This window comes from Aristolochia californica, unplaced genomic scaffold (assembly GCF_029961685.1).
Source record: "Aristolochia californica isolate CCGP_79_NKW_82.1479 unplaced genomic scaffold, dmAriCali1.0.hap1 SCAF_6, whole genome shotgun sequence".
NCBI classification, from domain to species: Eukaryota; Viridiplantae; Streptophyta; class Magnoliopsida; order Piperales; family Aristolochiaceae; genus Aristolochia; species Aristolochia californica.
Window position 1 is genome coordinate 6,175,144 of NW_027182257.1, and position 15,564 is coordinate 6,190,707.

Here is a 15,564-nt window from a genome sequence, read left to right on the forward strand (position 1 = left end):
CTAGCCGTAAGCGCCTAAACGGGAATTTCCTCTCGCTTCGAGAGTAGAAGAAAGGAAGGTTTGGTCTTACGAGGTCTTTCTCGTTTCTTCCTGCTCCTTCAAAACAGGTAGGGTTTTTCTTCGCGTTTTTACGGCCTTCTTAGGTCTTGTCTTCTTCATTTGAATCTCTGGCATACTAAGTTGCAGCATGATCTTGATTCCCAAGTCTATTTTACAGAGCTGTTGTACAACGGCATTCCGTGATAGTTGCTTCTTGTGCTAGTCACTTTTTTCGTTAGACTGTTTTGACGGTTCAGCCAAAATTTTGAGGCAACATGTACGGAGGTGGTGAGTACAGTGTACATTTTCTTAAATCTCGTTTAACTTTTTCTTTCTACCCCTGGAAATTGAAGCACAGACTGCAGCAATACGAATATCCATGTCATTTTCTCACTTAAGATCTCGTTATCTGTTGTTTCCTTTTTACCATGACATGAGCTGTATTTTGTTTCCATACAGATGAAGTATCCGCTATAGTACTTGACTTGGGCTCTCACACATGCAAAGCTGGCTATGCTGGTGAAGATGCTCCGAAGGCTGTGTTTCCGTCTGTAAGTGTGCTTAAAGTTAAAATTTCATATGAACTTGCGTAACCACCCTAGTGTGTTTGTGAAGTTTTTATTGCAAAGTTAGGGCTGTCCAAGTGGGGCGTGTGCTTAGTTATAATGGGCTTGATAAATTTTTTTTCTCTCTATTTAATCCAAAGTTCTCTGCCTTTGAAGGTCGTTGGATCAATTGAGCAAGCTGGAGCTGTGGATAATGAACGAGATTCAGAAGCTGCAATAGATGGTAAAAGCGGCAATAGACCATTTGAAGCCGAGAAAACAAAGACAAAGCGCAAACTTTATGTGGGATCTCAAGCTCTAGGCTACCGTCGAGACCATATGGAGGTGAGCGGGTGGAGCTACTTGCCTAAATATGTGCAAGCTCTTTGCCCATTCTTTTTTCATCTCTAATGTCAGGTTTTCTCCTTGATAATTCATTTAGGTGTTGTCGCCCATAAGGGATGGAGTTGTTTTGGACTGGGACATAGTTGATAATATATGGGATCATGCTTTCAGGTTTACATTGTTCTTAGTTGACATTGATTTCTTTATTTTGAGCTTGCTATTTGTTTTTCTTCTTGTAGCTGTTCCAAACTTGATTGATTTGTGAGTGACATGATGTAATATCTTCTGTCAGGGAACGATTGTTAATTGACCCTAAAGAGCATCCAATGCTACTTGCTGAGCCATCATCTAATATACCACAGCAAAGAGAAAAGTGATCCGCATTTCCTCTTCCTTTAGTCAGATTATGATTTCTTCAGTTTTGAGATATCTGTGTCTGAGTTTTGTATTTAATCGTTCTCTATCTGACTCTCCCTCTCTCTCTCTCTTTCTCTTGCTCTCTATCTATCATAGCAGTTTGTTTCTTGAAGGTTGGTATAGTTGTTTTTTTTTAAATATGGCGAAATGTAACTTGGACATGTAAAATTTGGCAGGGCAGCTGAGTTAATGTTTGAAAAATACCAAGTTCCTGCTTTATTCCTAGCCAAAAATGCTGTATGTTTTCTATTGACTTTTAGTTTCATATTGACTTTTGCAGCTTTCGGCATGTCTGATATTCCTATACCTGTTTTTCTTTTTTTGTTTGGCATAATCGCTGTTTACTCATTCTCAGGTTCTCACATCTTTTGCTTCTGGCCGTGCTACTTCTTTGGTTGTCGACAGGTCTGACTACATTCTCTTCTAAGTGTCTGATTGGACATGTTATTTTTTCTTTTACTTTGGGTTGATGCCCTTTAGTAATCAACACACCCTGTTTAAAATGTAAGCTGAGTTGAAAGTAGAAGTTTTGTAGTTTGGAAATACTTTCTCAGGAAACTGTGCCCCTCTTGTGAAGGTTTTTGACTTTTGTCCCCCTCTTTATAAGAGTTTCTTTTCCACCTAATAAGAGAGAAAGTCTTTTCACCATTAAATAAAGATGGTTCACACTTTCTGCCTTCTGTTAGAAATATTTTGGTGCTCATTTAGTAACTGATGCACCCTGGATAAAATGTAAACTGATTTGATAGCTGAACTTCCAGATTACCACTCCCAAATTTTTGTTAAGGCACCTATAGCTTATTTAACTTGTCATCTTTTATTTTGATCCGGGTTACCTTTTACCCAAACTTTCTTCTTTATATGAAAACTCTAACAGCATATAGTCTGTTACAAGTATTAATAAATAATATTTCCATTGCACAGTGGTGGTGGGTCTACTACAGTTGCCGCTGTACATGACGGATATGTCCTTCAAAAGGTATTGTCTGGCTTAATGTGGATAGCTTAGCATATCTATTTGATGCAAGAAAATACTGATCGATGAGTCATTGGAAAGTTATAGTAGAAGCATCTGTTTGGTACACAAGTAATTGAGCTAGAGGACTGAAAATTGTGATTAAATCATTAGAAACTAAGAGAAAATAAAAGTATTTAAGAATCTTATTTGTTTATAAGAAGTTAGTGATTAGAAAAATATTATCAAATATGTTGTACATCTGAAATGTGGAGTTAAAAGGAACACCTGCCTGGTATACTGTGGTGGTCCTGGATGGGAACAATAGCACTTGTTGTGAAGTGACTGCAGTAATCCCCTTTTTCCTGCTTTTGTGGGAAACAACATGCCTACTAAGTGTCTAGGGTTCTCTCTATTTCTTCAGGCTGTGGCAACATCTCCGATAGGAGGTGAATTTCTCACGGATTGCTTGATGAAAAGCTTGGAAAGCAAGGGCATCACCGTAAGCAGTTTTTATTTTAGAGCAATGTTGGTTAACAATAAAATGATTGAGTTTAGTGGATATTGCAAACTCTACTTATACTCGCCTTGTTGTTGCTTTATCGCATTTTTACATGTGACTGGATATTGTACTCTTCTCATCTTTCTCTCTGTCTCTCTTTCTCTTTAATTTAAGAGTTTCTCTTCTTCCCATATTGCTATCCCTGTTTCTACCTCTTCTTCCCCTGCTCTGAGCTCCTTTATTGAGATGTTTTAATGAAAACAATAAGAGCTCTATAAAATGGAGTTCAATACTAGAATAATATTTTCTATTTTCAACTTTTAGGAAACTTGAGTCCAATTAAGTTCAGCAAACAAATGAATGTACTTTCTTTTAAGTTATTCTAGTTCTACAGATAAAACCAAGATATTCTTTCAAAAGAAAGGAGACACGCCCGGGAGAATTTCAGGTGCCCCCCTGCTCTCATAAATTAGTGACATATAAATTTTGTTCTTGTAACTTTTTCAGTTTCTTTTACTCTATTATTGTATTCTGAAATTGATATTTCAATGTATAAAGTTAATGCTTTAATCATTTTGTGTTCATTCATGGATTTTTTCATGTTAGAAGACTCTTTTTTTATTTGTAATTTTCTTTTTATGGAATGAAGATGGTGGTGAATGATTTCTAATAAAAATAGGGCAGCTGGAGACCTTCTTGGGAGCTCTCTTTATTTCATTTTTCGGCTTGTTTATTCGTGCAGTTCACACTGCACATATCTCTCATGTTGTAACTTCACTGATGTTGCCCCCCATTGACATGACTCTATGCACATGAGTACACATCCTTATAACAATTGACTCAATGGTCTACTTGGTCCTCTGGAACCCCTAAATACTGTTTTCTCTCAATGGGGTTGTTTCATTTACTTGAGTACAATAGAAGTTCATGTTATATTCATCCTAAGAATGATTTTGCTTATATCACCCTGAACTGAACTCGACATATATGCTGTGATTAAGTTGAACACTGTGGAGCTTTAAGTTATATCGAAGCACGGTATTTCTGGGAGCAGCGGGAGCTTTTCTGTTTTTTTATTTTGTTCCTTTTTGGCACCCAGCGAACTTGTTATTTTGCTTCTTTGTTTCTTGAGGTAGATCCTTGATAACCTAGTATTAACCTCTTTGGAGAAATTATGATTGGATTAAAAAAATATACAATATTTTATCAGAGGAAGTGACTTGGTGATACCTGACTTTAGGACCATGCCACACACAGTAAGAATGTCATTTTCACACTTTAGAATGAAGTGAATGTTAAATCCTGCTTGGAACATTGTAATTTAGTAGTCTTAGATGAGGTCTAACAAAGATGTCTACGAGCTGGCTTTCAAAATTGTCTTTTCTTTGGATGTGTTCACTTGGGCATTCATGAAAAAAGCTGTCAAAAATGACAATTAAGTTGCCACAATGGATTAGTGTTCAGACGATTTTTAACCAAATAAGCTCTGTGTTTATCTCCCAATTCCTAATTTTCAATTTGGCAAGGTGTATGTCCACCTTGAACCCTTGCAAGCTGTTCCATTCTGAAGTTGAGTTGACTGATCACATTTCTCCTCCTTTACACTATTGCTCATAAGATCTGGGGCTATGTTCTCTTCAAATGTTTGTTGGATCTTTATTTTCCAGCTACCTTGCATGTATCCTATGCTAAAACCATTTATACTCTTTTCCCTAATCTGGTTAGCACTATGTGCTGAGTATGTCTCACTATGGTTAGTTGGCAATTAAAGTCTGAAAGAAATCAACTCATATCTAAAAGGTCCTCAATTATGGTGTTTTTGGAAAGATGCTACATTCTTCCATTGCTTGGGTGGGTTTGATGAATAACATTAATGAATTCTTGGTTGCTTTTATTCACAAAGATCAGAGGTCTATAGCTGGTCTTTCTTCTCTCAGACATGCTGTGTGTGTCCTTGGAGCCTACTTCCACCTGCTTCAATTAAATTAAACTTCTGAGGGTGTTGTCTTACTTGCTTTCTCTGGTCCACTTGGAATTAGGGACTCTAATGAGGCTGAACACTGCTCTCTTTCTTGGTTTTCAAGGACAGTTTCTTGGGCTAGCTTATTGTTGAAGGTGATTCTACTGTAGTGGTGCAAGAGTCACCGACCCGCTTGGAGAGCTGGCCATATTTGTATATGAGATTCTCAATATCTTGGTTGTGTATTAAGATCCAAAATATCTTTCTTGGTCTTTTGGCTAGGATCAAGTGTTCATAAAGGATCTACAATTGTTCTACAAATTGTTGGCTGGAATTTACTCCCTCTCAGCTTTTTTTTTTTTTTTGGTGAAGATGTATTTCTATTAACAAGAGAAAATTACAAGGGGGGAGGGAGCAAATCCCTTACAACAAGAGATTGCAGGGAAACTCCCTCCTTGGCAAGCACATCTGCTACCGAATTTGCAGATCTTGGAATGTGAGACCAAATACATGAAAAGGATGATACAATTTCCAAAATCTCTTGGAATATGTCCCAGTGCCTCCATGGGGGGGGGGGGGGGGGGGGGGTGGTATTGCGCTGGCACCAACCAATCACAACCTTGGAGTCCCCTTCAATGTGAATAGGCCCACTGCATTTGTCTCTGAACACCCGTAGCCCATTAAGAAGGCCATGTAACTCTACCGACGTAGAGTCAGATATGCCTAAAGGCCCAGCAAAGGAAAAACATTGATTTCCAGATGAATCCGAAATCACGCCCCCAAAACCAGCGATCCCTGGATTGCCGAGAGAAAAGCCATCAAAATTCAATTTTAGGTAACCATTCTCCGGGGGAGTCCATTCCTTCATAATTGAAACCTTGGTCCAATGTGCATCCTCGCCAAATTGCTCCAGTTGTCTCGAATGGCGGTACCCTTGAAAGAAGAAAAAGGCTTTTTAGTCAATAGCCAGGTGGATATTTGCCCTGTCACTCTACCAACTACTCTAGCCTCAGACTCGCTTTTAGAATCAAACCGCCTTCTATTCTGTTCGTTCCAAAGCCCCCATGGAACGAAACTAGCACAGGCTGAGCACAGGCTTAGAATCAATTTGCCGAGACTAGTAAGGGGATATCCAACGATCGACTTGCAGAAACTTATCAGATCGGCAACAATACAGAATTGAATCTCCAACTTGCATAAAACAGAGGTCCACACATTCCATGAGAAATGACACTGGAGAAGAGTATGACTGGCGGATTCACCTTCATTGTGGCAGAAAGGACATAGTGGATCTATAGATGGGCCATCCCTTCATTGTTAAAATATTTACATGGGGTATTTTCATCATTTCCTATAGTCATATGTTTCTCATAAAGATGCAGTAAACTATGCTTCTTATTAGAAATCTATGTTTCAATTTTTATTCAATTCTGGTTTGTATTTATGTAGTTATGAGAGATCTTGTAATGAGGGACAGAACTATCTTTTTGTATTATATTTGAAAAGTAACAAACTTAGGAGGATTAAAGAGGAAGAAAGAGAGAAAATTGAGAGGAAGAGAGTAGGTGAAGAGGCTGCAGTGTGCTGCATTGGAATTAGGCTCAAAATTCGAGCCTGACCCCCTTTAACATTTCTGTTAGGAAACAATGTGAAGGGTACTTTGGTTATTTCACATAGTGTACACCTCCTGGATATAGTCCTATCTTGTTCAGCATGCTTGAGTGTTTATATAGTTGTAATTTTGTGGCGTAGGAGTTTTTAGGGATTAAGTGTATGAGCAACTTAATTGAGGTAATTTGGGTGGAACTAGAATCCTTACTATTTGAGCTCTCAAACGATTTAAGAGCAGTAACATGTTTGCTGGTATCTGCCATTTAATCCATCAATACACCCCGAATGAACTCAAGAGGATGCTCCAAGTTCAAGGTATCAATAACCTAAATCCACCCAAAAAGGTTATGTGGGTTCTGTGCTACGAAATTAGGGTACTATCATCACACCCAAATCACACTTCAGTGAACAATGGCACACACACTCTTCAATCTAGCGATTAAGCTTGAGAAAATGCAATTCAAACAACACCAGGCTTGATGATGCAGGCAAAAGAGGGATGATGCAGGCACTGGGTAGGTACACAGGTACGAATGAAGCTAGGGTATTTAGTTAGGAACCCTTTAAGGGCAGCAAATCGTAATAACTGCTCAATTAGCTGTAGAAGCCATCAACCAAATGATTATGGCAGGAAGAAAAGAAGGAAAAATCTGACCTTTACCCTACTAGTTCAGAAATTGTTTGAAGAGCCTTCAAAAGGGTTGATCAACATGGAAACAGAAGTCAAGATTTGTGGAAAACTGCCCATGAATGTCTTTTCCTGCTCTGATACCATGAAAAGTATTGATCAACATGGAAACGAAAGTTAAGATTTGTGGAGAAATTGCCCAAGAATGTTTTCTCTTTCTCTGATACCATGAAAAGTAACAAACTTGGGATGATTAAAAAGGAAGAAGAAAATTGAGAGGAAGAGAGTTGGAGAAGTGGCAGCCATGTGCTGCATTAGTATTAGGCTCATAATTCGAGCCTGACCCCCTTTAACATTTCATTGAAGTGGATTTACAGTAAAAATAATGCCCCTAAACCCTAAACCCTAATACACATCAGAATTCAATGAGACTTGAAACATAAATGCATGATAAGTAGTCTAACTTTTTGAAGTTGATATGTAGTAACTTGCTGGAAACATATGACATTCATATGAGAGGATGAAATGACCAAAATACCCCTGTGCCACTATTCTAACAATATTTTAGTTAAGTGATTTTATAAGAAGGAAAGGGCTCGATTTCTGAGCCCTGAATGTGCACAACTTTCCTAGCTGTTTTCCTTCTCTCTTGTCTCTTTCTTTTCTCTCTTACATCTTCTCCTATTTAAATCTTACAATTATACATGGCATTAGAGCGGTAAGACGTCGAATTTGGGAGGTTCTTCTACAAGTTTCTTGGTTCTCTCCACGAGTTTTTGATTCCTACAGAAGGTTTTCCAAATAGTTCTTCTACTGGTTGGATAAAGGTCATATCTTACCCTATCTTTTTCTGCCATAACCATTTGGTTGATGACTCTTGTTACTAATTAAGTAGTTTACTATGTTTTTATTGATCCTAGAGTGTTACCTAATGGTTTTATGCTAAATGCATACTTGCACCTATACTGTGCCTACGCCACCTATTCTTTGCCTGCATTAGCCTACTTGCTGGTGTTTGTGATTGAATTTGTGTTGATTTCTAGTGGCATTGGAGATTGTGGTTGTTTTTGCTTGGTGTTATTATTGTGTTTGTGCCCTAATTGAGAAGTGTGGCCACTTGATATGTGCAGGTTGGAGTTTGTATTTATTGCTATTTTGGATTTAGTATATTATTTTATTAATAGTTGTGGTATACTTACAAGCTGTTAGAGGATTAAATGTTGGACTTGACCAAAAATGTTACGCCAATAAGCCTTCTGAGAGTTTATAGATAGTAGGGATTCTCATTCTATTCAGGTTACTTCTTTGAAGTTGAATGAGTCGAATTATGTGAACTAGTAGTCCTGGATGGTCTTAGGTCTGAGTATGACACAATTCGGGCACAATTATTGGCTAATGATGATGTGACAGCTTGAACATGCATTGGCTAATGATGATGCAACAACTTGAAAAAGCATTTAATTGTGTCGTTCGGGCATAGTGTTGTTCGGGCATAAGGTGTAGTGGCTGGTAAAATGAGAAAGATATAGAAGTCGTTGATGCTATCTCTCCCAACCTCAATTCTTCTTTTAATAAATCTAAGGCTAGAGGTTGTGGGGGCAGTGGTAGAGAATCTTCTACTAAAGGACATGGACATAGTGATAGAGGGATAGAAAGTGTGTTCACTGTGGCAGAAAAAAAGAAGCTATTTTTCAGATACACATTGTGAGAAGTTTGGAAAGCCATCCAACAACTACGACATGAAGAGATAGTATTCCATGTGCTGGCTCACTAGAAGAAATTCAACAACTACTTCAGAGGTTGGTTCAATTGACTTCCACACCACTCATCACTACTTCCAAAGAATCGAATTCCTTCTCCTTTGTAAGTGCCAAAATGGCAAGACAAATATGCAAGAACTGAATGTATCTTGTTGTCCCTCTGGATAATTGATTCAAGATTATCCACACACATATTAGGTTTATCTGTTTATTTCAGTTTATCACTCCTTAGTCCTATCGTAATGTTACTTTAGTTGAGGGATCTACCTCCCTAGTTTAGGGGGAGGGTACCGTTCACACTACTCCTAGATGTCCTTGAACTCAGTTCTATTTGTTCCAAACGTTTTTGTAAAGCCTTTGTCTGTTCGTAATATTACTAAATCTCTTAATTGTTCTACTACTTTTTCTCCTGCTTGTTTTTTCAGGATCTATAGACGGAGAAGATGATTGGTTTAGGACATGAGAAAGGTGGGCTTTGGGTGATGTATCTATTCCGAAGTCAGTAGTTCTTACAACTAAAGATACTCCAATACTTATGGTACCTATGTTTGGGACATCCATCACCAGCAAAGCTTCGCCAATATTTTCCTTCTTTGCTAGTTGATCTTACCTTTGATTGTGAGTCGTGTCAACTTGGGATACATCGTTGAGCTAGTTTTCCAGCTAGTTCTAGTCATAGTTTTCGAGTCTTTGAATCAGTCCGCTCTGATGTATAGGGCCTGTTTGTTAGGAATTAGATGCCCTAATTCCAAACTAACGAGAGCAATAATAATAAACGCAGAAGTAGGGAAAAACAAGTACGGAAAAGGACAACAAGATTTATACAGGTTCACCTCAAGGTGAGACTACGTCTTGTCTTCCGTCGCTGTAGTAATCCACTATGAAGATGAAATACTTTACGAGAGAAAGCGCACACTTACATGTGTTTCTCTCTAATCTCTCGGGCTGCAAATCAAGATGCTCCTCGGATTAAGATGATTAAACCCTAATAGCGGCGCCTTTCAATTATAAAGAGAAAATTAGGGCAACCGCGATACAAGAGTAAAATTCCCAAACTGCCCTTAATGAAACAACAATCAATATATCGCGCTCAACTCAGCGTAGGGCGTTAATTAGGCTCCACAACTTAACATTGTTAAGGAATAGTCCCACATGGATTAGTGAGTACAATGATCTTGAGTTTATTAGTTGGGAAAGAGGTTTCCTAAGTTGGCTAGTCATTTTGGGATGGGCCTTGGACCCAACTTTATATGGTATCAGAGCAGGTACTCATATGTGGGCCTACACCTAAATTATCCACTTGTAGAGTCACAAAAGTGGGCCTACACTTAAATTATCCACTTGTAGAGTCACAAAAGAGGGCCTACACTTAAATTATCCACTTGTAGAGCCACAAAAGAAGGTTTACACCTAAATTATCTACTTGTTGAGCCACAAAAGAGGGCCTACACGTGAGGGGGAGTGTTAAGGAATAGTCCCACATGGATTAATTAGTACAAAGATCTTAAGTTTATTAGTTGGGAAAAAGGTTTCCTAAGTTGGCTTGTCATTTTGGGATGGGCCTTGGACCCAACTTTACAGGGCCTATGTCGAGTCTCTAGTTCTTTTGGTTTTAAGTATTTTTTTCTTTTATAAATGATTTTAGCTGAGTTACATGGGTATATCTCTTGAGGGAGAAGTCAGAGGTCTTTGATGTATTTCTAAAAAAATTCAATGCAATAAAAAAATCAATTTGGTGTCGATGTTCATCTTTTTCGTATAAAAGTGGACTTGAATTTCTAAATCACAGGTTTACTTTATTCTGTAATCTTCATGGTATAGCCATCAGATTTTGTGCATTTATACTCCCTAACAAATTGGGGTTGCTGAAAGAAAACACCAGACAGTTGCTTGAAGTAGGTCATACCTTGCTATCCAAATGAATGTTGCCAAACCCTTTTGGGGAGATGCAGTTTCAACTTCATGTTTAATAAATTGTATTCCATCATCTGCTTGCAAGGACAAGTTTCTATTCAGGTTCTAAAGCCACAATGTAAAATCTTTGATGTTCTTCCTTGTGTCTTAGGGTCTACTTGTTTTGTTCATTTGTTTAGTAACTTTACTGATAAATTATCTCCTTGTTTTGTTAAATGTGTTTTTTCGGATTTTTCATGTCATAAAAAAGGATAAAAATGTTATGATCCTATTAAGTGCAAGACATACATTTTTTGAGAATACTCTATATATTTTGTGTCATCTACTCAATATTAGCAAGTGTTTGATCCATTTATGAATAAACCTTTGCTTGTAGCTATTATGGGTGCTCCAAGAGCAAGTTCCTCTAAGCCGCTATATATGTATAGCTGGCAATGTCACAACTAAATACCGGCATCAAAAGCTTCACTCACTTATGAGATTCCGGTTCGTGAGCCCCCTCCTCCTTTGGACCAACCATCTTCCTCTTTACTTGCAGATCCAGTTCCCTCTTATTTAGATATGCCAATTAGTCTCCGGAGAAGTAAAAGGCCTTGTACTTCACGTCCCATATCTAAATATATGTCCTTAGATTCTTTGTCACTTTCCTACAAATCTTTTGTCTTGTTTATCTCTGTCTCCTCTACCTAGTTCAGTGCAGGATTCTATGGCTTCACGGTTTGGAAGCGAGCTATGGACGAGGAGATGGATGCTTCGTTTTCTAGGGGGACGTAGGGTCTTTGTGATCCTCCTTTAGGAGCAGCTGTTGTGGGCTGTCGTTGGGTGTACACCATTAAGTATAAGGCTGATGGGATTATTGAAAAAGAAGAGAGATTTAGGCTGACCACTCAAATTCTTGGTTCAAAAGTTCTTGATCAACAGAGAATCAAGCCTTCTTCATTGACACGTAATAGAAAGAGGCAAGACTTGCAGCTGGTACACATGAAGTTGATTTCTCAAGATCCCTTAACGGTTCCCCAACCCTAAATTGAAGTTCTGATACCATGCTGGCTAGTGGAAACCATGATTATGGTTGATTAGATTGGTGAAAAGGAAAAAGGGTGGTTGACCATGCTGCTATTCTTTTTAGCTAGTGGTGTTCGGGGGGGGGGGGGGGGGGGGGGGGGGGGCGGCTCTGTGGTCTGGTTCTGAATTTTCTGTTTTTTTTTTTACTTATTATTGTTTTCTTTTTCTCTTAATAAAATTTCTCGTTACAAAAAAGATCAGTCAGAAATTTCTCTTGATGTATTCGAGTTTCTTGTCTTTTGTTGTTTTATGAACTTCATAGACGGTAGATCTGGATTTCCCAAATACAACAGAAAGTTACAAAGTCTACTCTCGGGTACGTGGTTATTTCTAAATTTCTTTTATGCCTTGCTTTATGTTTCCTCACCCCTTATCACTGTGACTTTTAAATTCTCACATTTTAAAGAAAAAAATTATTTTCTTTTGTTAGAGGGTAATTGCCAGTGATATCAAGGAATGTGTTTGCCGGGCACCAGATGCTGCTTATGATGGTAGGATCTTTTCCTCATATTCGGTCTTCATACTTTATTTTTCTGTATTGCTGCCCTTATTTACTCTGTATATCCACTATATGTTTTTTCTTTATCCAATTCCTTTCCTGTTGTTTTGTGATTTTTTGTTAAATAGTGTCTCATGTAGAGTTCATGAGGTGGTCCTAATCGTGTTTGTTTCCTGTATCTTTTTTCTTAATAAAATTTAGCACTCACCAATAGAGAAGAAGAAATGTGAAGAAAGAGAATTGCAAGATCTGCAAAAGCAAAACAAGATACAAAATAAACAATAAGCAGAGTCCCTATGATGAAATCAATTCTCTGCTCTTTTTCTTGATGCCCACTCTTTTTGGCCAACTTACTACAATTTTATCAACTTTGATTTTGTACCTGGATCCAGCTTACATGTGACAGAAGTAAACCCTCTGGAGTATATTTTGAAAACTCCAATGGTGGTCATCTTTTAGAGGCTCTGGGCACTTTTTGTTTTTATTTTTGAAACTGGTGAGTAATTTATTTATAAAAAAACTGATTACAAGGAGAACGGCCCTTAGGCCCCTTGGGGCATAGAATTCTCCACTAAAATACAGGAATGAGTAACCCCAGACTTTGTTAATGCGTCAACCCAATGATTAGCAGACTGAGAAACATGCTGCCAAGTGATGACAACTTGTGATGATAAAATCAGAATCGCATCGTAAACGTGTCTGATGCGCTAAACTGGATTAGAAGACCAGGAAAGGCATGGGGTAACCACCATAAGAGAGTCAGTGTACTGCTGAACATATTACCGAATTTTTTTGAAGAGCAGCGTTAAACTCAGATTCTCGGAAAATACCCTTGCCCAAGTGGGCCTGAATATGCCAATTTCCTCTATTGGCATGATCACGTGTGATAGCAACATGCGCACTGATTGCCTCGAGATGACAAATAGCCAAAAGCCGACTTTCAGTCTTAATCTCGAGGCAAGTTCCCCAACCATGCTTCATCTCGAGGCCCCGAAGAAGCCCAACCGTGATAGCAACAACCAGCTCTCGTGGTTCGATACCTCGAGCACCGGGAATACCGGGAATCCTCTTGTTGACGGAGTCCTCTTCCTCTCAAGCTCTGTATCTTTCAGGGAATGGAATGCCCAACTGCTAGGAGATGCTCACAGTGGTTCCAACTTCCATCTTACTCCTGTTAAGCAAGACTCCTCCCATCTGAGAACAGAAAGGCTGTCGCCCCCTACCTCGCCTTCTCTCACACACATGGAGTCCGGACATCCTGATCACCCAGACTTAGAATCCACACCCGAAATCTCCCCTCCTCTACACCCAACATCCCCCCTTGTCCTAGCTACATATCAAAGAAGAAGACGTCGTCAGGAAAATGATATCCCTCAGGGTGAATCCAGTTTGGCCAATCTTCGATTCCCTGAGAGATATAACAGTACTCAACCTTCCCCTCCCCCAAATGACAGATCGACTCGTCTAGTGGAGGAACTCCAAGTTGAACGTCATAGATATGATGATGAGACATGGCAATAGATGATGAATTTGGCGCGCCTTATGGGAGTTGTCTATAGGGGTCAGTTGCCCAGAGACAGCATTGCGTTGGGAGTCCAGAAACGAGGTAACAAATGATTTTGTTATCTTGGAATGTTAGAGGTATTGGTGCTGTACAAAAGCGCGACATGATATCTAGCTTCCTTTCTCAATTTAAGCCCTCCATTGGTCACTCCAGAGGTATCTTTGTAGCCTGGGACTCAACGAATTTTGACTCTCTTAATGTTACTGAGGGTTGTTTCTCATTGGGTATCCAGCTATAGGATAACTCCTCCGACAGAATATGGTGTGTGGGTGGTGTCTATGGTCTGACTAGATATCGGGAGCGAAACCTCTCTTGGGAAGAGCTCAGTGAGCTTCACCAGACATGGAGTCACCCCTAGCTATTTGCCGGTGATTTTAATGCTATCCGATACTGTAACGAGAAGAAGCCTCCTCCAACCCGCATATCTACCTCAATGCGAGGCTTCTCGGACTTGATTGGCGGATTTGGGCTGGATGAGATATCTCTTTCTGGAAAGAACTACACCTGGTCTAACGGCCAGCATCAACCAATCCTCTCAAAATTGGATTGTTTTCTAGTTTGTCCTGACTGGTTGCAACTTTTCGGGAATGTTTCTAGAAGAGTTCTCAATAAGGTTGTGTTTGATCATTGGCCTATCATGCTGACCACCTCTTTTGAAAAATGGGGACCCTCTCCTTTCCGTTTTGAAAACTCATGGTTGGATGAGAAAATTTTTGAAGCTCTTATTGATGGATGGTGGACTGAGGGTCCAAGCTTTGGAAGAAGGGAGTGGGCCTTCCCTCTAAAGTTGCAATTCATAAAAGGAAAAATAAAGGAATGGGCTACAACGTTGTACCTCTTGGGTGCCAAGAAGGCTTCTCTCCCTTGTTAGATCACTGCCCTGGACCTGGTGGAGGAGCAAAGGTACTTAACTCCTGCTAAGTTCTCTTCCCGAGTTTCTCTAAATTCTAATCTCAATACCATCCTGCATCAAGAGAAGATCCGTTGGAAGCAAAGAGCCAGATTTAAATGGCTGAAGGAAGGCGATGCAAATACTAAATTTTTTCATGTCGTTGCATCGACAAAGCGAAGATCCAACCGAATTACCTCATTATGTGGTAACGTTGTGTCAGACTTTGATCACTAATGTGTTGATTAAGTTTTCACAGATTTATATTCGGAAGAGTGTTCAAATTGACCGAGGTTTCAACAAATCATTTTCTCTCGTCTCTCTCCAACAGCTGCCTCATTGTTAGAATCCCCCTTCTCTATTGGAGAAATTGAGCGTGCTATCTTAAGCATGGAAAGTGATAGGGCCCCAGGCCCTAATGGCTTCAATGGAGATTTTTTAAAAAGATTTTGGTCTCGACTCAAGGAGGATATTGATAGAAATTAGACGCCCTAATTCTAAATTAACGAGAGCAATAATAATAAACACAGAAGAAGGAGAAAACAAGCACGAAAAGCACAACAAGATTTATACAGGTTCGTCTCAAGGTGAGACCACATCTTGTCTTCTGCCGTTGCAATAATCCACTATGAAGTTGAAATAGTTTACAAGAAAAATCGCATACTTGTATGTGTTTTTCTCTAACCTCTCGGGCTGCAACGCGATATACTCCTCGGATTAAGATGATTAAACCCTAATAGCGGCGTCCCCCAATTTAAAGAGAAAGCTAGGGCAACAACATTGCAAGAGTAAAATTCCCAAATTGCCCTTAATGAAACAACAGTCAATATATCGTGGATCGGACGGGGGCTTCGCTCCTGCCCCTTCCAAC

General features: G+C 39.2%; 1 protein-coding gene across 2 annotated transcripts in view; it reads left to right on the forward strand.

Annotated features, from left to right (window-relative positions):
• The window catches only part of LOC137967124 (actin-related protein 4-like), a 31,928-nt gene continuing 16,364 nt past the window's right edge, over positions 1 to 15,564 (forward strand). The window contains exons 1-13 of one of the 2 annotated variants that reach the window (XM_068813572.1): positions 1 to 107; positions 218 to 327; positions 499 to 590; positions 762 to 929; positions 1,027 to 1,100; positions 1,222 to 1,302; positions 1,523 to 1,583; positions 1,702 to 1,751; positions 2,271 to 2,325; positions 2,726 to 2,803; positions 3,198 to 3,251; positions 12,004 to 12,057; positions 12,172 to 12,232. In XM_068813572.1, the coding sequence (XP_068669673.1) occupies positions 315 to 327; positions 499 to 590; positions 762 to 929; positions 1,027 to 1,100; positions 1,222 to 1,302; positions 1,523 to 1,583; positions 1,702 to 1,751; positions 2,271 to 2,325; positions 2,726 to 2,803; positions 3,198 to 3,251; positions 12,004 to 12,057; positions 12,172 to 12,232 (841 nt within the window). In that variant the 5' untranslated portion in view covers positions 1 to 107; positions 218 to 314. The remainder of the gene's footprint in view (positions 108 to 217; positions 328 to 498; positions 591 to 761; positions 930 to 1,026; positions 1,101 to 1,221; positions 1,303 to 1,522; positions 1,584 to 1,701; positions 1,752 to 2,270; positions 2,326 to 2,725; positions 2,804 to 3,197; positions 3,252 to 12,003; positions 12,058 to 12,171; positions 12,233 to 15,564) is intronic. The other variant, XM_068813573.1, reaches the window with a different exon arrangement.